We start from the raw sequence: 20,397 nt of genomic DNA, 5'->3' as shown, positions 1-20,397 counted from the left end.
TCGCCGGGCTTCCTTCCAATCGCTGCGCTCGGCGCTCGGCCGGCGGCCAATCAGCAGCGAGAGGGGGCGGAACGGCTGTCAGAAGCGCTGCTTCGCGCTGTCAGAATCGGGGACCGTCGCTCATTTCCGCTCCCGGTGAGAGGCGCACGGCCGTGCTGGCAGCGCGATGCTCTCACGTTTCTCCGTAGGGAACGCACACGGCGGACGGTCCCTTCCCCGAGAGGTGGCGCTGCGGCGCTGCCGAAGGACTCCATATCCCATCGTGCACCGCGGCAGGGTGTGCGGGGAGGGCTTGAGTACGGGCGGAAACCGGAACCGGAAGCTGGTCTTCGTGTCCAATGGGAGGGCCCGAGCGGAAACGGGAAGCGGGAAGAGGACGGAGTCTTTGGGGATGCCTGGGGCGGGGCCGGAGCCGGAAGTGAGTCGCGGGATCAGAGGTTAAAGGTCAGGAGCCGTGTAGTTTAGGCGGGAGTTTCAGGTGGGAGTTGTGCGGAGGGGCCTGGAGGGGGTTGTTGGCGAAGGGGCTGTGATGTGGGGCTGGGGGTGTGCAGGATATAGGATGCACGGCTGTGGGGCGCTGGGAGCTGGGTGGGGCTGGGGGTGGGATGGGATGGGATGGGGAGATGTGGGGTGCGAATGGGGAGTGGGGCTGGGGGGCTGCGTGTGGTGTGGGCCTTGAGGAGCTGTGGGGTGTTGAGTAGGGCTTGGGGTGGAATGAGGGGTGTTTGGGGTGGAACTGAGGGCTTAGTGGGGCTGGGGAGGGCTAGGGGATGGAAATGGGGCACACTGAGTGTTGAACGGGGCTGGGAGGCAGTGTGGGGGCGCAGCTCCCACCCACTGCTGCTTTTCCCTTCCAGCCCCACGAGCTGACCCTGCAGGACGGCGCCAGATGGCACCAGTGAAGATCAGCCACATCGTGTCCTTCTCCTCCCAGGTCTGTGCTTGCAGGCTGTTGTGGGGGGCATGGAGCAATCCGTGTGTCATTCCATCCCATAAGGGCATGGAGCTGAGCAGCACTGTGCTGTTTCCCCCTCCTACAGGACCCCCGGTACCCAGTGGAGAACCTCCTGTCCCCCGATGGCCATCGGCCCTGGCTCAGCTGCCCCCAGGAGCGCAGCCGGCAGCTTAGGGTGGAGCTACAGCTGGAGAGAGCCGTCCCCATCGGCTACATCGACATTGGTATGAGGATGGGGGGCTCAGGCTGTTGGGTGGGAATGAGCGTCCTCCTCTCGTGCCCTTTGCAGGGGCTGCCGTGAAGGGTTGATGCTCGTGGTGGGTCAGGATTGCACAGCAGATGTGCTTCAAGCCCTGGGAGGAGCAGTGGGTGCTCCTCAAGCCCTGAATTTCATTCCCTGGGCTTTTATTCAGGGAACTGGGGCTGCGCCTTCCTGCACATCGAGGTGGGTCGCTCCTCGTGGCCTCTTGACCGCCCCTACCTCACCCTGGTGCCCAGCGTCACGCTGATGACACCGGCCGACTCCAAGCTGGACCGCAACCGCTGCGGCGTCCGCATGTTTAAAGAAGGTAAAGTTGAACCCGTCCTCTCCGAGAGGTCGAGCGGAGAGAGGTTGCGTGGGGCTGCCCCGTAGCCCTGTGCCCTCCAACGACCCCACAGCAGATTTCCTGGAGCTGGCAGCGGGGCAGAAGTGGGACCGCCTGCGGCTCACCTGCAGCCAACCCTTCCGTCACCGCGGGCAGTTTGGGCTCTGCTTCGTCCGCGTGCGCACATTGCTGGAGCCCGAGCTGTGCCACCATGCAGCGGTAGGTTGACGTGGGACCGGGGCTTCTTTTCCAGCCCCACAGCAGTGGGGAGCACAGAGCAGATGTTGGGATGTTGCCTCGTCCTGCAGGAGGACGCTGAGCTCATGGGCAGCCCCCAGCGCTCCAACCCTGCCTCCTTGTGCCGGATTCCCTCTGCAGAAGCACGCCTGTGAGTAGCCCTGGGGTTGGGGTCGGGGTGTGGGGCTGAAGGATGGATGTGGGGTGATCATGGGGGTCTGCTTTGCCTCGCTCTGAGTCAGCATTTGCGGGGATCTGGGCTCTGAGTTCTCCATGTCAGCACGGGTTCACCAGGGGGAGGTCGTGTTTGACCAACCTGGTGGCCTTCTGTGATGTTGTCTCTGGCTGGGTGGATGGGGGCAGAGCAGTGGATGCAGTCTGCCTTGATTTCAGCAAGGCTTTTGATGCTGTCCCCCACGACATCCTTATAGCAAAGCTGAGCAAGTGTGGGATGGATGAGTGGACAGTGGGGTGGGTTGGGAGCTGGTGGGTTGAGTGCAGGGGGTCGGAGGCGGCGGTGCAGAGTCCGGTTGGAGGCCTGTGAGCAGTGCTGCTCCTCAGGGCTCGGTGCTGGGTTCAACATCTTCATCAATGGCCTTGATGAGGGGATGGTGGCCACCCTCAGCAAGTTTGTGGTGATACGAAGTTGGGAGGATTGGCTGCAGGCCGTGCTGCCATTCAGCGAGAGCTGGACAGGCTGAGAGCTGGGCAGGAGGAAACCAGATGGGGTTTAACAACAGCAAGTGTGGAGTCTTGCATCTGGGGAGGAATAACGGCGTGCAGCGGGACAGGATGGGGGATGAGAGGGAGCTGGGTGTCCTGGTGGACGCCAGGTCGGCCATGAGCCAGCAGTGTGCCTTGTGGCCAAGAGGGCCAGCGGCAGCCTGGGCTGCATTGAAAGAGCGCGGCCAGCAGGTGGAGGGAGGCGGTGCTCCCCCTCTGCTCTGCCCTGCTGAGGCCTCACCTGGAGCCCTGCGTCCAGTTCTGGGCTGCCCAGCACCAAACACACAGGGAGCTCTTGGGAACAGAACAGCGCAGGGCCACCAGGATGGCGAGGGGCCTGGAGCAGCTCTGCTATGGGGCAAGGCTGAGTGAGCTGGGTCTGTGCAGCATGGAGGAAAAAGGCTGAGAGGGGAGCTGATCCAGGGCTGTCAGCATCTGAGGTGTGGGGGCAGCACGGCGAGGATGGGCTCTGATCAGTGGGGAGTGGAGGCAGGAGGAGGGGAAACGGCCGGGAACTGAGCATAGGAAGTTGTGCAGCACTGTGCGAAGGAACGGCTGTGCAGTGAGGGGAGGAGCGATGGAACAGCATGCAGGGAGGGGGGAGTCTGTGGGTCACAACAGGTCTCTGTGGGTCCCAATGGGTCCCAACGTGTCTCTATGGGTCCCAACGTGTCCCTATGGTCCCACTGCTCCCTGCAGCAGGCTGCCCAGGGAGGTGGTGGAGTCTCCTGCTCTGGAGATGTTCCAGACCTGCCTGGATGCCGAGCTGTGCGACCTGCTGTAGGGAACCTGCTTTGGCAGGGGGTTGGACTGCATGAGCTCTGCAGCTCCCTTCCAACCCCTACAGTTCTGTGATCCCTCCCTGTGTCAGAGGTGTCCCCCAGCCCTGGGGGGCACAGGGAAGTGGGGTCAACGATTCTCTGCCCCCAGGAGCTCACAGGAGGAGGAGCAGCTGAAGAGCAGCTTGCAGCAGCTGGAGCCCAGTGCTGCATCCCATGCCTGGAGCCCAGCCCGTCTCAGCCGCCCGGCACGCATGGTGCTGTCAGCAGCGCAGAGCCGTGCCGTGAGGCCTCCACCCCGAATTATTGCCAGCCACCCGGAGAGCAGCACAGAGCAGGGACAGCCTGCAGCACAGGGTGAGTGAGGGCCTCAGCGCTGTGCCCCGCTGAGAGCTCAGGCGAGGGGATCTGTGGATCTGGAGGAGGGATCCTGGCTCTCCTGGCAGCCAGGGTTCAGCCGGGCAGGGTAGGACGTGTCTTGAGAAAATGGTGGAGGTCATGTATGAAGGAAGGATCTCTTCTTGCTCTCCTGCAGGTGCAGCATTGGAAGTCCCAGCAGCCCCCAAGCGCGCCCGCAGGCAGTCAGGCAGCAGGCAGAGAGCTGGCAGAGCTGTGGGCAGGTAATGGATCTCTGCGTCGCTCTGCTCCTCCCACCCTCACTCTGATTTTGCTGCTTTGAATCCTTCAGAGCTGCTCCCTTCCCTGCACCCGATGTGCTTGGGATCCAGCAGCTCCCTCTCTTGCTTCCCTGCACATCCTCACCCCCACAACCCCTCCACCACCCAGGTCCCCTCAGCCTCTCACCAGGAATCCTGGGCCAGGAAGGAGAGCGAGAACGCAGGGCCGCAACGCGAGCGGAGGGGAGAGCAGCGGTGGGGAGATGGCTCTGTGCCCTATTTGCTCAGGTGGGTGCTTGGAGAGGTGGGCACGAGCACGGAGCAGCGATGGGGGCTCAGCCCCAAGCTGTGGCACGACCTCCTCTCCACCCCCATCCTCACAGGTTCCTTCAGCACAGCGCTGCTCCCCGCTCACGCCTCCCGCTGCGGCGAGGAAGAATCCGACCCCGAGGTGGAGCTGCTTTCCTCTGCCAGCAGCCCGGTGCTGTGCCCCATCTGCGGGCTCTGCTTCAGCTCAGCAGAGGTGGAGCAGCACTGCAGCACCTGTGGGGAGTGATGGACCCCCCCCAACAAGCAATGATCTGCAGAGAGAGACTCGGCCCCACTGGGCTCTGGGGCTCTGGTTTGTGGTGCTCATTCAATTCTGCCCCTCGTGGCACGAGCTCAGCGCAGGAGAGGAGGCAAAAGGGCCAGGGGGCTGAAGGAAGAAGCCACATGGCTGCTGCTGCTCCCATCACTGAACCACTCAGCAGTGTGAACTGGGACCAGTAGATGTGAGCATCTGACTATGGGGGGGGGGAGTGATCACCTCCCTCCCAGTGACACAGTGCAGGGTGTAGGGAACGTGGGGCTGATGGTGGCCCTGCGGGTGGAGTTTTAGGGCAGGCTGCAGCTCCTGGAGATGGGAGGAGTTGAGAGAGAGAAATAAAGGAGAGAAAAGAGAACTGCTGTGGGTGCAGCGTTGCCTGGAGGGGATGGGGTGGGCACGAGGGGGAGGAGGAGTGAAAGAAGATAGGGCAAAGTGTGGCACAAAGCCCACGGTACTGAATCAAGCTGCTCCTGGCCCCAGTGCTGGGGGCAGTACAGAAACACCAAGCTTGGAAAAGACCTACAAGATCATCCAGTCCAACCATCCAACGGTCACCACGTGGTTTAGTGAGAACCAGTCACCAAACCCTCGCACAAAAGCTTGAACTCCTTGAACCCGCGGCGCTGCTCCTGCCCGTAGAAACAGGACTCCAACAGCAGGAGAAAAATACAATTTATTTACAAGTAGAAACACTTTTAAAAAGGTCTCCTCCCCCCCTCCACGAGGGCAGCAGGGAGCCAGGGTCCCTCGAGGACTGATGGCACCATCCCATTCCCTCTGCCCCGCGTGCCCCACAGCGGTCCCGAGTCCCTTTGGTGGCGCTGAGCTGGGAGGCAGCAAGGAGGAGCGAGGAGACAGGCTGGGAAACCTCAGAACTTGGTGTCCTTCAGCGCTCTGCGGCCGGCCTGCAAGAGAGAGGAGGGGGTGAGGGATGGCCACCCCGCAAAGGGGGCTCAGGAGGTGCCCCCCAAGCTGCCCACCTTGCCCTTGGGGGACTTGGCGGAGGCGATGCGGGGCGAGCGGCGCGCCGTGCCGCGGGGGGAGTTCTTGGGGGTGGTTTTCCTGTTGGCAGCTCGGCGCAGCAGGCTGTTCCCCAGCTTCTTGGGGGTGTTGAGGATGCTGAAGGCCATCGACTGGCGCCGTTCAGGCTGGGAGGAAGAGGAAGGACGGCGAGGGGCTCGGGATGGGCCAGGGAGCTCTGGCTCTCCTTCCCGACGTCCCTCTGAGCCGCCCACCTGCTTGCTGGGCGCCTGCTGCTCGCTCCGCCGGCTGAGGTGGGAGCTGCGCCGCTCCCGGGGGGTCTGGGGACGTGGGAAGCAGCTGACAGGCTTCTTGGACTGGGAGAGAAGCAAGAGAGAGATGAGTGGGGACGTTCAGCTGGGAAGCGGGATCGCAACCCAGGGGGCAGAGCTGGGACGGGAGCGGGGAAAGTCAGAAGGGCTCGGAGCTGCACCAGGGGAGTCTCCATGGCCAGCAGCATGCGGCACTTCGCACCCTGATCTTCGGGGTGCGACGCCGAGGGTTCTCCGCTCACCTCAGGGGTTTCGGGGCCCTGGTGGGATTCGTCTGAGAGCCGTTTGCGCTGCTGCCTGGTGGTGATGCCACCGGGAGCCCAGCCCGCTCCCAGCGTGCCGCGGCGGGCGGCCGTCCCCTCGGCGATCTGCGAGGGCTGCATGCTGGCGCGCCGCAGCGTCTCCGTCGGGTCGCCCGTCTTCATCTCCTCATCCGTGATGGTGCCCAGCAAGTCAGAAGGCTGCAGGGGTGGGGAGGAAGAGCGGGAGTCAGGAGCTGCACGCAGCTGGGTGCGGTGGGATGGGGTGGTTGGGTGCCCCCGTTACCCGGCTCTCCAGAGGGTAGCAGGTCTTGAGGTGCGGCGGGCAGGCGCGGTTGCGCTGCTGCAGCTCGGCGATGCGGTTCCAATCGTCCAGCTGCTCCGGTTCATCCTGACACGTCCCCAAGTAGATGCTGCTGCGACCTGAAAGCAAAACGGGGAGAATTGAAGAGGGGCAGCCCCGCGTTTAGACCAGGATACAGCTCCGCACCCAGCTGGCCCCGCTCACCCAAGCTGGAGCTGCTGCCCGCCTGAGAGCGTCGCAGGGCGCTGCGTGTGGCCGGCCGGTAGCCGGGGAGGCTGAGCAGCGCAGCGTGGCCTGATGGCTCCTGAGGAGAGGAGGTGTCCAACTTGGTCAGGGAGTCCTGCGAGGAGAAGCTGGCCAGGGAGCGTGCAGAGCGCAGCCGGGAACGCGCCGGGGCGGCTTTCTGGGGCTGCTCGGAGAGGATGCTGCTGAAGGACGCGTCCGCGCCGCCCGGCTCCTCCATGGCGGTCTCTTTCTGGCAGAAGGAAGAGGGGAAGAGTGAGGTGATGCAGCAGACCCCCAGCCCAGCGTTTGGCTCGGCCCCGCTCACCTTGGTCATGGTGATGTTGATGATCTGCGTGGTGCGGCGGCGCCCCGAGCGCGTCCTGCAGCCCGACTCCAGCGAGACGTCGCCCAGAGAACCCGCGCTGCTCTCCAGCTTGGGCTGCGTGCGGCTGGCGATGGGTGTGAAGTAGAGGCTCTCCAAGGACTCCACCTTGCGTGGCAGCCGCTGTGACGTGCGTGGCTCTGCGCCATCTGGCACGGCTGAGCCGTCCGAGTGTGAGCGGGTGGCTTTCCTGCAGGATGCGGCACGAGGGCTGAGCGTGGGGCTGAGGGGCAAAGCGGGGCTGGGGGCTGCACGAGGCCACAAGGCAGCACCGTACCTGGTGGAGTTGAGTGGCTGCCCCTCGTCCAGGCTGAGGTCCAGGCTGTCGGTGCTGAGGTCGGAGGGGTTTTGGCGGAAGCTCTCCGGTTCCTTCAGCGTGGCCTTGGGGGCCGGCAACTTGCCGAGCTCCCGAAGCTGCTGGTCGGCAAACTCCAGCTGGGGGGAAGCAGGGAGAGGTGGGTCCACTCTTACAGCGAGGAAGAGGAAGGCGTAGAGTTGGGTTGTGCCTACCTGTGCCTCCAGACTGCGGACCTGCCCGCTCAGCTCCCTGCAGCTCAGCTCGGCCTCCTTGGCCTGCAGCACGCTCTGCTGCAGCTCCTTGGCCAAGCGCTCCGACTCCGTCCTCAGCTCCGCGTTCTCCTTCTGCAGCTGCTCCATGGCCTTCAGCTTCTCTGCCAGGTCCTGGTTCTGCTGCTTCTTTGCGTCGTAGTGAGTTTTTGCCTTTTCCATCTGAGAAGAAGCAGAAGGTGAAGGAAAAAATCAGCAGCCCGTCGAGGTTCCCCCACTGAGCGCAGGGATGGCGACGGCTTGCAGCGGCTCACCTGGGCTTTGTAGTGCTCAGCCGCCTGCTCTTTCTGTGCCAGCTGCTCCTGCAGCTCAGCCATCCTCTCCTGCTGGCGCGTCGCCTCGCTCTGCAGCTCTCCTTCCAGCACCTGCATGGAAGGGATCGGATCAGACCCCCCCCCAGCTCCACAGCAGAGCCGCCCCAGCTGCCCCTACCCCCTACCCACCTTAACTCTCTGCTGCTGGCTCCGCGTGGCCTTCTCATGCTGTGCCAGCTTCTTGTTCAGCTCCTCCACCTGGCAGGGCACAGGTTGGTCACCCGAAGGCAGCAGGCAGGGAAGGAAAACTCTGCTGCCCCCTTCCCCTGGCCATCCCCTCGCACACCCGTGGCCGACGCAGCCGTCTCCAGCGCCAACTGTCCACAGTGGGATCAAGCAGCGGGAGGAGGCTCAGCCCCAAATGGTTTTGCCGTGCCAAAGTTCAGCGCGTTGCCCCAGGGGCTGTCACCTCCCCAGGGACGAGGGAGCATCCTGCGAAACCTCTAGGCTGGGGACAGGGATGGGGGCTTTGTCCCCACAAGGTGGGGCAGGGGATGGGGGTGACCCCGTGAGGACCAGCCCCACGTTGGCCACGTCTGCTCGAGCAGCAGCAGTTCCCCAGAGGTTGGCTCTGAGATCAAGTGCTGCGTTACAAAATCAAATCAAATCAAATAAAAAAACACCCGCAATCCAACGCCTCCACCTCAATGCGTGAGGGTGGAAGGGTGAGAAACTCTGTTCCTCCTCCCCGTGGGGTAAACATGAGAGCCCAGAGACCTGGAGCTGGGAACACCCCGCTGCCATCAGTGGGTAAGGAGGCAGCAGCTCTGCTGGCAGGCGGATGGGGCCGCGCACCGTCACCGTTTAAGCAGCTGACACTCCATGTGTGTTACCTGCTTTGCTTGTTCTTTCTGAAATACCTCTAGCTGCTCCACCTGTGGCAAGCACAAAGGAAAGGGTGAACACATGGCATGCGCAGGGCACTGCTCCCTGCAGGTGTGCAGCCCCCCAGCTCCCATCCAGAGGGGCCCAAGGGAAGGGTTTGTAGGGTTGTGACGAAATCAGGGCTTCCCCTATGCCTTAATGAATGTTGGGCCTTAAGATAACCCCCCTACTTAGGAACAGGGATGGGGTGGGAGCAAAGACACCTGGGGTTGGTGAACCTGGGCCCTAAGACAGCCCCTGGCTTAGGAATGGGGATGGGGTGGGAGCAGAGCCCTGGCTCTAAGGGCTTTTGGGAAGCTCACGGGCAACCAACTCAGCAGGAAGCCACCGCAGCCCTGAGCAGAGCCAGCAGAAACGAGTGACACGGAGCCCACGTGCCCCCCCCCACAGCACAGCCCCATCCCCATTGCTCTGCCCCAAAACCCACGTCGTGCACCCGCACCACGGAGCTCCGCCAGCCCCTACCTGCGCCATCAGCTTCTGCCTCTCCTCCTGGAACTTCTGCCTCTCCTCCAGCACCTTCACCTTGGCGTTTTCATACTTATTGCTCATCGCCTCCAGCTTCCTGGCCGCCTCCTCGGCCTCCTGCTTGCTGTTGGCCATCGCCTTCTCCGCCTCCAGCTTCACGCACTCCAGTTCCCGTGTGTGCTTCTCCCTCACCTGCCCCAGCTCAGCATCCAGGCGCTGCTGCCCGCGGCTCACGCTCTCATTCAGCGCACGGTTCTCCTCAGCCAGCCGGCCGTTGGCTGCTTGTAGGGCTGCCAGCCTCTCGCTGGAGCTCGCTGCCTCCTTCTGCAGCCGCTGCAGCGCACGCTCCTGCTCAGCTGCTCTGTCACGCAGGGCCGGCAGCTCGGCCACCTCCAGCCTGGCCCGGGCCAGCTCTGCCTGCAGCGCATTGGTGGCCTTCGCCCTCTGCTCCAGGTCCTCGCGGTGCTTGCTCTCCAGCGAGGCACGCTCGGCTTGCAGCTGCTGGCAGAGGTGTTTCAGAGGCACCACCTCTCCGGCCAACGCCTGGGCACTGCCCAGCTCCTGCTGCAGGGAGGAGAGGAGCTGCTCCTTCTGGAAGAACTTGTCCTGGCAGACCTTCACCTCCTGCCGCAGCTCCTCCTCGCGCTCGCTCTGGCAGTGGCGGTCCCTCTTCAGTGCCTCGATGGTCATCCGCTGCTTCTCCATCTCCTCCTGGCATCTCTGCACCTCCACCTTCATCAGCGAGCAGCGCTCGGCCGCCCGCGACGCAGCCGTGGCCATCTCAGTCTGCAGCACCCGCAGCCTCTCCTCCAGCTTCTTGCTCTTCTCCGACTCGGCCATGATCAGTCGCTTCAGCTCCTTGCTCTCGCCCTCCTTCTCGGTGAGCTGCCGGTGCAGGATGGACACCTCGTGCTCCAGGCTGCCCAGCAGGCTGTTCTTCCTCTCCAGCTCCTGAATGCACTGCGACAGCTGCTCCTTCCAGCCCTCCTCCAGGTGGCCCTTCTCCTGCGCCGCAGCACGCAGGGACGCCAGCTCCTTCTCGGCAGCAGCCACAGCCGTTTTGCTCTGGGCGAGCTCCTTGCTCTTGTCCTGCAGCTCCTTCCTCAGGCTCTCCAGGTTGCCATCCTGCAGGGCCTGAGCTGAGCGTGAGGCCTCCAGCTGCCTCTGCAGCTCTGCTGCCGTCTCCCGGTGCTGCGCCGCTTCCCTCCGTGACGCCTCCAGTTCTGCCTGCTGCTGCTGGGACGCGGCAGCCCGGCCTTCAGCCACGGCTTTCTCCAGCCCTGTGATGGTGTCCTGCTGCTCCCGGCACTTCTGTTCCAGCCGCTCCACTTCCACGCTCAGCATCTGGGCCTCCTTCAGCTTCTCCTGGTAGAGGTCCTGGCTGGAGCCAGACTCCTGCTCTCGGTGACGAATCTTCTCCTCCAGGTTTTTGAGGGATGCCTCCTTGGCGTACACCGCCTTGATGCTGTCCACCTCGGCATCCCGGCTCCGGGCTGCCTCCAGGAAGCCCTGCAGCTCGCTGTCCATCTTGGACGCCCGCTCCTTCACCGCTTCCACCGAGGCGAGCTCCCCTTTCAGTTTGCTGACTGTCTTCTGCAGGTCCCTCAGCTCCTCGCCCCGCGAGACGTTCTTCAGCCGCAGCTCATCCAGCTCTCCCTCCTTCTCCTCGATCAGCTCCAGGGACCGCGCCAGCTCCTGCTGATGCGCCGAGCGCTCCACCCGCTGCTCGTTGATAGAGTTCTGCAGCTGTACCTCCAGCTCTGCCTTGCGTGCTTTCTCAGCGGCGCAATCAGCCCTGGCGTCCTCCAGCTCCTTCTGCAGGCGCTTTGCCTCCTCCTCATGCCGTGCCAGCTCCTGCCCGTGCTCCCGTGCTGCCTCCTCCAGCGCCGCGCTCAGCCGGGCCACCTCGCCAGCCTCCTGCGTGGCCACGGCTTCCAGCTCCTTGGACTTCAGCCTCTCGTGTGACAGCTCCTTGGAGATGGCCTCGAGCGCTTCGCTCGCCTTCCGCACCTCTGCCTCCAACTTCACCACGCGCTCGGCGCTCGCCAGCTTCTCCTGCTCCTTGCCTTCCTTCTCCTTAGCGCTGGCCAGCTGGGCCTGGAGGGCGGCCAGCTGCTCCTGCTGCTCACCGGCCATGCGTGCCATGCGGGCTTCCAGGTCTGCCACCCTCTCCTGCTCGGCCTGCAGCCGTTGGCAGGCCTGCCTGTTCTCCCGGTTCAGCTCCTGCAGCCTCTTCTCCAGCCTGCCACGCTCTCCTTCCTCCCCCTTGGCCACCTCTGCCAGCTGCCGCTGCAGGGCTGCCGTCTCCTCCCGGCGCTCCTCTGCCACCTGTTGCAGCCGTGCTTCCAGTGCCTGCCTCCTGGCCAGCTCCTCTGCTCGCTCCTGCAGGGCCTGCTCACCACGCTGCACCAGCTGCTGCTTCTCTGCCTCCAGCTCTGCAATCCGGGCCAGGTTCCCTTCCAGACTCTCAGCTGCCCTCCTCTTCTCGTCCTCCAGGATGCCCTCAGTATTGCGCACCGACTCCTCCAGGAAGAGCAGCCGCTCCTGCAGGCGCGTGTTCTCCTTGGCCACCTTCTCCTTGTCAGCCAGCTTCTGCTGGCTCTCCTTCAGCTTGCCCTCCAGCTCCCGCAGCTGGGCTCGCAGTGTCTCGGTGCTCCCCGCTTGGGCCGAGCTCTGCTGGCACTGTGCACTGAGCTCGAGGACACGGGCTTGCAGCTCTTGGACCTTCTCATTCAACTCAGCTTTCTCCTGCTGCATTTCCATGGACGAAGCTTTGCTGGCCGCCTCCAGGCTCTGCAGCTGGCTGCTCAGGGCCGCCAGCTGCATTTCCTTGGCATGCTGCAAGTGCTGCAGCTGCTGCAGGGCTGCATCCCTCTCCTGGACAGCTTTCTCACATTCAGCCCCAAGCTGCCTGGTTTTCCCTTCCGCCTCCTGCGTGACCCGTGCCAGCTCCTCCTCGCTGTGCTTCAGGCTGGCACCCAGCTGCTCCACGCGCCGGCTCAGCTCGCCGACAGCCTCCTGGGAGGCCACGTCCCGACGCCGCAGCTCCTCTGCCTGCGCCCGCTCCTTCTCTGCCTGCAGCCGCAGCCCAGCTGCCTCCTGCTCCTGCTGCTGCAGGAAACCACTCAGTTTGCCCACCTCCGCCGTCAGTGCGTCCACCTGGGCCGTCAGGCGCGCCTCCTGCGCCCGCAGCTCCTGCTCCAGCTTCTCCTTGGCCAGGTGCAGCTCGGAGATGGAGCTCTGCAGGGTGGAGATGTGGGTTCCAAGCTGGTGTTTCTCCACCTCGAAGCGGCTGCGTTCTGCCTGCAGTGCTGCATCCCGCTGGCTCTTCTCCTCCTCCAGCCGCAGGACGGAGGCTTGGAGCTCAATGCCTTTGGTGGTGAGGCTGGACACCTCCTGCTTGAGCTCTTCCAGCTGGCGGAGAGAAAAGGAAGGAGGGAAAACATAACAAAAACATCCCCAGACATCACTCGAGCAGCACACAACAATTCCACAAGAACTTTACAGCCAGCGAGCCCACCGCACACCCCAACAAGCCGAGCCCTGCCTTCACTTCAGGCATTTCTGAGAGCAAACCCCTTCCTCCACTGTGCAGAAGCAGCTCCATCCCCACTGGTGCGGCCAGCAGGGAGCTGCAGTCCCAAACATCATGCAGGTGGCACGCTGAGCCCCACAGCAGGCACCCTGAAGGGAGCACCCAGCTCTGTCCCCTCACTGCTGCATGCTGGGGCACAGCAGGACTGCTGGGCATTGCCATGGCTGGAAAAGCTTTGAGCTTGCTCTCATCACAAACAACCTGTCTGTACCTTCAGGACATCACCCATGACCTCTCCCTCTTCCTGCGTGCTGCAGTCCCCCAGCTTGGCCAGCTGGTCTTCCAGCAGGGAAATCTTCCCCTGGAGGATCTCGACCTTCTCTTCCAGGCATTTCTGCAGACACAGACAGGGGATGGAGCAGGGCAGGAGGTGGGGGACACTCGCTGCTCTTGGCAGACACCCGTCCCCAGCCCCTCACCTTCTCCTGCAGCACAGCCCTCAGCTCGCTCTCCAGCTGCACCTGCTTTGCTTGGGACTGCGTCTGCGCAGCGTTGTGCTCCTCGGAGAGTTCATTCAGGGCATCCTGCAGCTGCACCATGTGGCTGGCGATCTCCCGCAGCTGTGAGGGAAGCAGGGAAGTCAGCTCAGCTCAATGGAAACATTGGAGGCCATCCCAAATCCGGGTGCTTGCAGGGCTTCATCAGCCACACCGCATCCAAGGTGCTGAACGCAGGCAACGTTTACAGACCACAAAGGACAAACCCGAAATGTACTTTGCACCCACTGCCAATGCAGCTTTTGTTTTTAAGGCTGATGCTGCCCTTGCTTCAAGGGTTGTCTGCAAAGAGCGCTGCCAGCAAGATGCAAAACAGGAGAGTGCGGCCCCGTACCTTGAAGGAGAGATCCCCGTTCTCCTCGGAGAGCTGGTTGATTTTGCGGTCCATTTGGCCCTTCTCGGTTTTCAGATCCTGGCACTGCTTCATGGCCTCGTGTAAGCGCACCAGCAGGCTGTGGGAGAGCAGTAGCACACCTCAGCAAGAGCAAGGGAAGAGAGGGCATCGCTGGGGACACTAGGGTATGCGAGCATCTCTGCGTGCTGCTGAGAAAGCCCTAAGTGGGGCCCTGACAAGCCATGAAGCAGAACACGGCTGAGGCAGTTGGTGTTTGAGCTCTGTGTGGCCCTGACCACTCTGAACCAGAGCTGCAGGACTCCAGTTAGAACCTCTGCAACATAAAAAAAAATATCAGTGAAACAGCTTCCAGGCTGCAGACAGGGGACAGGGCACAGAGTGGGACGCAGCATGGCAGCGACAGTTCCAGCCCAGCTCAAATCTGATGCAACTAACAATCCGTAAAGAGATGGGAGCTCAAAGACCCACTCTCAGGAGTTCTAGTTTTAGGCCAAAAGCAGCTTCTGGGCTCACTCAGCTGCAGCCCACTGCGAGCTCGCTGGCTGCACTGAAGATTTCTGCACCAAATCCAACAGCTGGGCTCCAGCAATGGGAACCTTTAGGAAACAGCATCCAGTATCAACCCAAAAGCTTTCAGGGACACAGAAACCCGCGGGCGTTACCTCTCGTTTCTCTCCCTCAGCTCCTCCATCTCCTTGGGCTCCAGCTGGTCTGCAGCTTGCTTCTCATTGAGCAGAGCCAAGCGGTCGATGCGGTGCTGCATCATGTTGATCTGAGCCTCTGGGGAGCGTGGAGAGCAGGGCACATCACCACGAGAAGGGCACGTCACCACCCCCTGCTGCTAGGCTGAGCCCCCAGCACAGCGTGGGACACTCATCCCTCTCCCCAGGGGAAAGCTAAGGCACAAGGAGCCAGGCTGGGCAGCGCTGGCATCACTCAGGCAGCTCTGGTTGCCCAGAATTGATCAAGGGAGTGAAAAAAGGAAGGAGGAACTGGAGCAAAGCAGAGCCAACCCCAACATGCTCGATCTGAAGCTGCAAGCTGTGCTCATCTGGGCTCAGGACCTGAGCGTGGCTCTAGTAGGGTCAAAGCCATCACAGAAAGTCCCAAACCCACAGGTCTCTGCCCTGGAGACCCCTCCCTGTGCCCAGGACACCCCCCCAGGCACCGACCCTTCTCAGTGATGAGTTTGCGGTTTTCTGCCAGCTCCATCTCCAGCTCGTCCCGGTTCTCCCTCTCGATAGCCAGCTGCTTCTTCAACCTTCGCAGCTGAAATTGAGGGGTCTGCAGGACATCCCCCACAGGTGAGGCGGGTGCTCCAGGGAGCATGCTGCAGGAGGAACACTGCTTAGCATCTGAGAAACAGAGCCCAGCCCTCTGCAACCCACGCCAGGACAGGAGGAGACACCGGCTGCTCTGGGAAGCATCCGTGCTTGCTGTTGGCAAAGGACACCCCTGATGACACCTCCATGTCCCCCCAAAAACATGCCAGAGGACAAGGACATACTTGTTCATGCTGGAGGAGGAGGAGGCGATCTTCTGCAGCTCCAGGAAGCGCACCTGCGGGTGGGAGAGCCCTGGCGAGCGCTCCTCAGAGCTGCTGCTGGATGTGCCGGGCGAGGACAGCGGTGCTGGGAGGCAAGGAGCACAGTTCAGGTTTTGGTTTCATACCAGGAGGAAGGAATCAGGAGGATGAAGGCTCAGATCCAAAGCCCCAAGTGTACAGGAAGCACAGATCCCAGCTGGGACGGACCTCTCCTCTTTCCTCCCTGCACACCCCACTGCTGACAGCTGGCACCGGGCTCGACCCAGTGCCACGCTCACCTCTGCGCTGCAGGAATGCTTCCAGGTTCTCACTCAGGCTCTCCTCGTGGTCCAGCACGAACTTGAGGATGGTGGCCAGCTCGACCTGTGGGACAGGGGCCATGAGAGCAGGGCTCCAGGTGAGCTCTGGGATGGAGGTGCGGGTGCACACCCAGCCCTGGGACCTCGGGGCATTACCTGGACTTGATAATCAAACTCATTCCAATCCCGGGGGCTCTTGCTGCTCATGGAGCTGTGGTACAGGAGCAGCACGGCTACCTGGAAGCAGGCAGTGTGTCAGGGGCAGTCAGGTGGCACCAGGCACGCGCCAACTCTCCTCGAGGTGCAGCCACCATCTCAGAGCCACCATCAGCCCCGGGGACACCGCAGTCCCACTAGAGTACCCCACGTTTTGTCACAGCAGAGAGAACATGAGAAGGGCCAGAAGACCCGCGTGGCACCGAGGTACCTTGGCCAACTCCAGCTCTTCTCCCTGCAGCAGCTTCTGTGCTGACACCAGGTTCTCCGTGGCCGATTTGTGCTTGCAGAGCTCTGCAATGCAAAAGAAGGTTTCCAAGCACACGAGCAAGGAAGAGCAGAAGGAAGGGGAGGAGATGCAGCTCGATGCTGAGACAAAACCCTCCAGGCACCCGGGGGCACCACAGATGTGAGCCTGCAGGGAAGGGGCCAGGCTGCAGGATGGGACCATGCCGAGCTCTTACTGTGCAGGAAGCCACAGATGAAGGCTGCTCGCTCTTCCAGGGGCTGCTCCAGGACAGACTCCCCCTCCTCAGTCCTGTGGCTGCAAGAGAGCACGGGCAGCGTGAGCGCTATGCAAGAGATGAAACAAAGGCTGCTTTCAAAACCCAGAGGCGGCTCTTTGGCTCTCTGCAAGCCGGGGTTTTCCCCAAGCTGCCTGGCAGCAAAGTGAGCAATCCCTGCTGCTGGCAGCCCCGATAAAACCGGGGGGAGCCCCCCCCAGGATCAGCCACACCACACTGCACACTGTGCTCCAGGGCTCAATTCTGGGCAGGGCAAATCACAGAGAGGAGCAAAGCTGTTGGATTTAAGGAAGGAACTGCAGCTGGCTGCCGTGGCTCTCATCCAACGCTTCTGCTCAGCGCAGCCAACACAAATGCGGACCACGTGCCCGCCAGCCACGCTCTTCCAACAGTGCTCACCCTCACGGCACCACAAACGGGGGGATTTGGTGCAGGGATTGGCTGTGGGGTGAGCGCATGGTGCTGTGATCCCAGCTAATCCCAGCCACAGAGCAGCCGGAGAGGTGAAGCAGCTCTGACTAAATATATCTCAGTGCATGGCTCCTTCCTCCCCGCCCTGCTCCAAGCAGCTCTTGTTACACCGTGCTGGAGATAATTATAGCGAGGGCTGAGCTCCTCGGGACCGGCTGCGGGAGCACGGCCTCACTGGGGCACTAATTACACGCCAGCTTTAATCACCCTCGCGCTCGCAAGTGATGGATGCAGCTCATGCAGCTCCCAAGATCGGAGTTCTGCCCTTCCTCTCCCCAAAAGCTGTCCCTGTGCTGTGATGGGTCGGTGGGAGGGGTCTGCACCCTCTTTGTGGGATGCTCCTTCACTGAGCCAAAGCCAAAGCGTTCACACCCCTTCCTTCTCCCAGCAGCATTTGGGGAAGGAGAGCAGCTCCCACTGCACAGGGGGTAGGGAGAGGAGTGGTTACACCCCCAGCCCTGAGCACTCACATCTTATTGATGATCTGGATGAAAACACGGCAGTCCTGCAGCTGGGACAGATCGCCGAGGGGCTCCATGCACACCTTGGTGCTGTTCACCTAGAAATGAAGGGGGGAGCTCAGGAAGCAGCACCCACAACTCAAATCCCAAGCAGCACCGTGGCTTCTTGTCCCCGGCCCCAAAGCCTGAGCCCCCTGGGGTCCTTGCAGCCCCCCCCCCCCAGCACCATCACTGCATGTTACCCAAGCGAGGAGCGCGGCGGCTCTGGTGGCGTGGAGCGGCATCGCTGCGAGGCTGCCAGTGTAACACCCAGACCTGGAAACACCAACAAACAGGGAAAAATTAACAGCAATTAAAGCACCCAACACCGCAGTTCCGCTTTTGCACGTGATGAAGAAGGATGCGTCCCCTCCGCTCCCCGGTGTTACCGAAGGGAGCAGCCAACATCTTCATTTTTAGCAGGAAGAAGCCTCGGGGACAGCAGTGGGTGTCCCCTGTCCCCACAGCACGACGTTCCCAGCCCCACGTCGGCAGGGGACAGAGGCACAGCCAGCAGCACAAGGCACAGAGCAGCGATTGTAGTTGGGTGACCTACATTTCCTGGGAACGTGGGGCTCGGGGGGAGCAGGGGAGCACACTGCCAAGCGTGGCGGCGCCCGGGCACCTCGCAGCGTGCGCCAGGTCGCCATCCTTTCCTCCTTTCAGAGCCAGGAGCAGGGAGCAGCCTTATGAGCTCCCAAACTCATGGAGCCCACGAGAGGATGCGTTTGGCCCTCACACGGCCATAGGGCACATCCCAGCTTCCTCCCCCCTCCCCCCCCAACATCTGGCAGAGCACACTATGGGCTGGGAAGGGCTGGTGACAGAGCTGTCACCACCAGTGTGCCGCCCAGGATCTCAGCCATGGGGTGCTGCCCCCTTTCCTGCCCCGCCATCCGTCACCACGCGTGTCCCCAGGTCCATCCTACAGGAGTCACCTCCCTGCCCCCAGCTCTCCGCTATCTCCAGGCAGCAGAAGCCTCCCCACCATTATCAGGAGGGGGCCCAGCGTTTTCCCCACAGAACACACAGGGTTTTTGGCCACGCACGGAAGCAGCACAGCGCAAACCACGTCCCCATCCCTTGGCTCTCCCCTCGCGCTGCTCCTAGCACCGGACACAGCAGTGACACGGGGGTCCCCTCTGTCCCCACAGTGCTCACCCACATAAGAAGGCCCCCCCCTGGCCCCGCTCAGTGCCACAGCCGTGCACCCGTGGGATCTCTGCCAGCCGCCCCCCCCCCCCCCCCGCAGCTCCCCCCCCCCACGGCGACCTTTGCCTCCGCCGTCCCCGGTGCCACCCTGACAACCCCACCCCGAGGGCTGGACATAACCCAAAAACACCACGTGGGGATGTGGGGGTCCCCAAGGGCTGTGGCTCCTGTGCCAACCCCCCCCCGGGCAGGGCAGTGTGGAAGGCAGAACCTAGAGGGGCTCTGGTTGTATCCGGTGGCACTGGGGCTCAGTGACAGCAGCAGGATGGTGACACCCCTGCAGTGACAGCACTGCTCCTCCATCTCCCCGCGTCCTGAGCTACGGTCCTCCCATCCCATCCCCTCCTCCTCCTCCTCCTCCATTGGCGGCACCAACCCGGACCCAAAGCCGCGGAAAGGAGCAAAAGGAAAGGACCCAACACTTCCCCCCCACGTTTCCACTCTTAGGCACAACAGGAGGGGACTCAAAACGCTCCAGCACTGCCGTCCCTGTGTTGTTGTTCCTGTTCCCCCCTCCACCCCCCCCTGCCTCCATGCCCGCTCCGACACGGCGTTACGCAAGGCAGCACCTTCCTCAGGGCACAGCATTGTGGGGGGGGAGGACCGACCCCCAAACCCTCCCCCCAGGGATCACCTGGTGTTGTTCCCCAGCCCCACACACAGCCCCCCCCCTCCGTGGGGCAGCGGGGTTCACATCCAGCAGGGTGAGAGAGGAGGGGGGGGGGGGGGCACAGAGCACCCGGATGTTGGCGAGCGCAACTCGGCACAGCACCCAGAATGGGGGGCTGCAAGCCATGGGGGGGGCAGCGAGCCAAGGGCTGCCCCCCTCTCCTCCCCCCTCTCTCCCCCCCCCCCCCCCCCGCCCCCTCCACAGCTGCCTCCTCCTCCTTTTCCGTCCCCTCTCCTTTTCCTCCTCCTCCCCGCTGCAAAACAAACACGGAAGGCACACAAAAGTCTTTGTTGGGCTCTTACCGGAGCGCCGCCGCCGTGCCCTGTGCCGCCGCCCCCCCCCCTCGGCGTCAATCCTCCATCCGAACAGCTTCCCCCCCCCACCTCCTTTCCCCCCGGGGGGGCGCCGAAGAATCTGCACAAAGAAAAGTTGTCGGGTCCGCGCTGGGGCCGCTCCAGGAGATGGTTTCCCTTCCTGGCCCAACGCCGCCCCACGTCACGGCCGCTGCGCGCGTTAAAGGCGCACGGCACCAAAAGGCGGCGCGGGGACGGGTTCAACACGCGGAACCAAACGCAGCCCCGCAGCGCGGCGTTCTGAACGCACACATCCCAAAGCCAGACCCCAGAACGCAGGTCCCCAAACCCTCGGACCCAGAACCCAGGTTCCACGTCCCTCATCCCCAGATCTCAAACCCAGTCCCGGAGGCCGGGCCCAGATCCAGGCCCCACAACCCAAATCCTGACTCAAGGCCCCCCCCCCAGGTCCTGATCCCACATCCCAGGCCCAGACCCGCGGCCCCAGATCCTGAGCCAAAGCCCCAGGCCCGTGCTACAGATCCAGACCCCAGCCCCCGACCCCACGCCCCAGCCCCAGATCCTGACCCAAGGCCCCAGGCCCTGACCTCAGACTCCGATCCCACACCCCAGGCCCAAGGCCCCTGGCCCAGATCCAGGCCTCAGACCCCAACCACAGATCCTACACCCCACGCCCCAGATCCAGACCTAGGGCCCACACCACACACCAACCTCAGACCCCAGATCCAGAACCCAAATCCCACACCCAGACCTCACACGCCGGCCCCAAACCCAGACCCCAAATCCCACACCCCACATCCAGACCCCAAAACCCACACCCAGACTCCCAACTCCCAATCCCAATCCCACACCCAGGCCCCAAACCCCGACCCCAAATCCCACACCCGGGCCCCATACCCAGACCCCTACCTCAAGCCCCGCCCCCTCCTCGTAGACCCCGCCCCTTTCGCTTAGGCCCCACCCTCCGCCGCCGGGATTCAAACCCCCCCTGCCGCTCTCCTCCATTGGCTGGCT

The 20,397-nt window shown here is 63.0% G+C and overlaps 2 protein-coding genes across 5 annotated transcripts; one reads left to right on the top strand and one right to left on the bottom strand.

Moving 5' to 3' along the window:
* Window positions 1–39: 39 nt before the first annotated feature.
* On the top strand, window positions 40–4,835 carry XNDC1N (XRCC1 N-terminal domain containing 1, N-terminal like). 4 transcript variants are annotated; one of them, XM_052671359.1, is made up of 10 exons: window positions 40–418; window positions 858–934; window positions 1,041–1,179; window positions 1,369–1,524; window positions 1,616–1,761; window positions 1,851–1,930; window positions 3,433–3,638; window positions 3,817–3,901; window positions 4,068–4,186; window positions 4,282–4,835. In XM_052671359.1, the coding sequence occupies exons 2-10, from the start codon at window positions 890–892 to the stop codon at window positions 4,452–4,454; spliced, it is 1,149 nt and encodes a 382-aa protein (XP_052527319.1). In that variant the 5' UTR covers window positions 40–418; window positions 858–889; the 3' UTR covers window positions 4,455–4,835. The 4 variants fall into 4 exon arrangements, with proteins under 4 accessions (XP_052527319.1, XP_052527317.1, XP_052527318.1 ...); XM_052671357.1 differs by having other exon boundaries at window positions 64–444; XM_052671358.1 differs by lacking the exon at window positions 40–418 and adding an exon at window positions 425–478 and having other exon boundaries at window positions 1,619–1,761.
* A 307-nt stretch (window positions 4,836–5,142) lies between these two features.
* Window positions 5,143–19,801, bottom strand: NUMA1 (nuclear mitotic apparatus protein 1). The gene is made up of 26 exons (XM_052671353.1): window positions 19,372–19,801; window positions 17,391–17,463; window positions 17,158–17,246; window positions 16,157–16,236; window positions 15,904–15,986; window positions 15,633–15,713; window positions 15,456–15,540; window positions 15,139–15,262; window positions 14,804–14,961; window positions 14,294–14,411; window positions 13,611–13,728; window positions 13,199–13,339; window positions 12,991–13,113; window positions 9,182–12,598; window positions 8,665–8,706; window positions 7,961–8,029; window positions 7,772–7,882; window positions 7,461–7,679; window positions 7,228–7,385; window positions 6,894–7,140; window positions 6,548–6,818; window positions 6,326–6,462; window positions 6,022–6,240; window positions 5,723–5,824; window positions 5,468–5,635; window positions 5,143–5,392 (listed from the first exon to the last, which is right to left on the bottom strand). Exons 2-26 carry the CDS (start codon window positions 17,430–17,432, stop codon window positions 5,357–5,359), a joined length of 6,438 nt encoding a protein of 2,145 aa, XP_052527313.1. The 5' UTR covers window positions 17,433–17,463; window positions 19,372–19,801; the 3' UTR covers window positions 5,143–5,356.
* Between the last annotated feature and the right edge of the window lie 596 nt (window positions 19,802–20,397).

The sequence above is a fragment of the Tympanuchus pallidicinctus genome, unplaced genomic scaffold (genome assembly GCF_026119805.1).
Source record: "Tympanuchus pallidicinctus isolate F22 unplaced genomic scaffold, pur_lepc_1.0 scaffold11, whole genome shotgun sequence".
Taxonomy (NCBI): Eukaryota; Metazoa; Chordata; class Aves; order Galliformes; family Phasianidae; genus Tympanuchus; species Tympanuchus pallidicinctus.
This window is presented reverse-complemented; position numbering and strand designations above follow the sequence as displayed.

What these genes read in the sequence shown, in the direction of transcription:
- XNDC1N (XM_052671359.1), top strand. Translation starts at nt 890, where the DNA reads ATGGCACCAGTGAAGATCAGCCACATCGTGTCCTTCTCCTCCCAG. An exon ending in CCCTCTGCAGAAGCACGCCT is followed by an intron (nt 1,931 to 3,432) that starts GTGAGTAGCCCT and finishes CTCTGCCCCCAG; the next exon opens with GAGCTCACAGGAGGAGGAGC. An exon ending in TCTGTGCCCTATTTGCTCAG is followed by an intron (nt 4,187 to 4,281) that starts GTGGGTGCTTGG and finishes CCATCCTCACAG; the next exon opens with GTTCCTTCAGCACAGCGCTG.
- NUMA1 (XM_052671353.1), bottom strand. Translation starts at nt 17,432, where the DNA reads ATGCCGCTCCACGCCACCAGAGCCGCCGCGCTCCTCGCTTGG. An exon ending in TCCGCAGTCTGGAGGCACAG is followed by an intron (nt 7,386 to 7,460) that starts GTAGGCACAACC and finishes GCTTCCCCCCAG; the next exon opens with CTGGAGTTTGCCGACCAGCA. An exon ending in CCAAGTCCCCCAAGGGCAAG is followed by an intron (nt 5,393 to 5,467) that starts GTGGGCAGCTTG and finishes TCTCTCTTGCAG; the next exon opens with GCCGGCCGCAGAGCGCTGAA.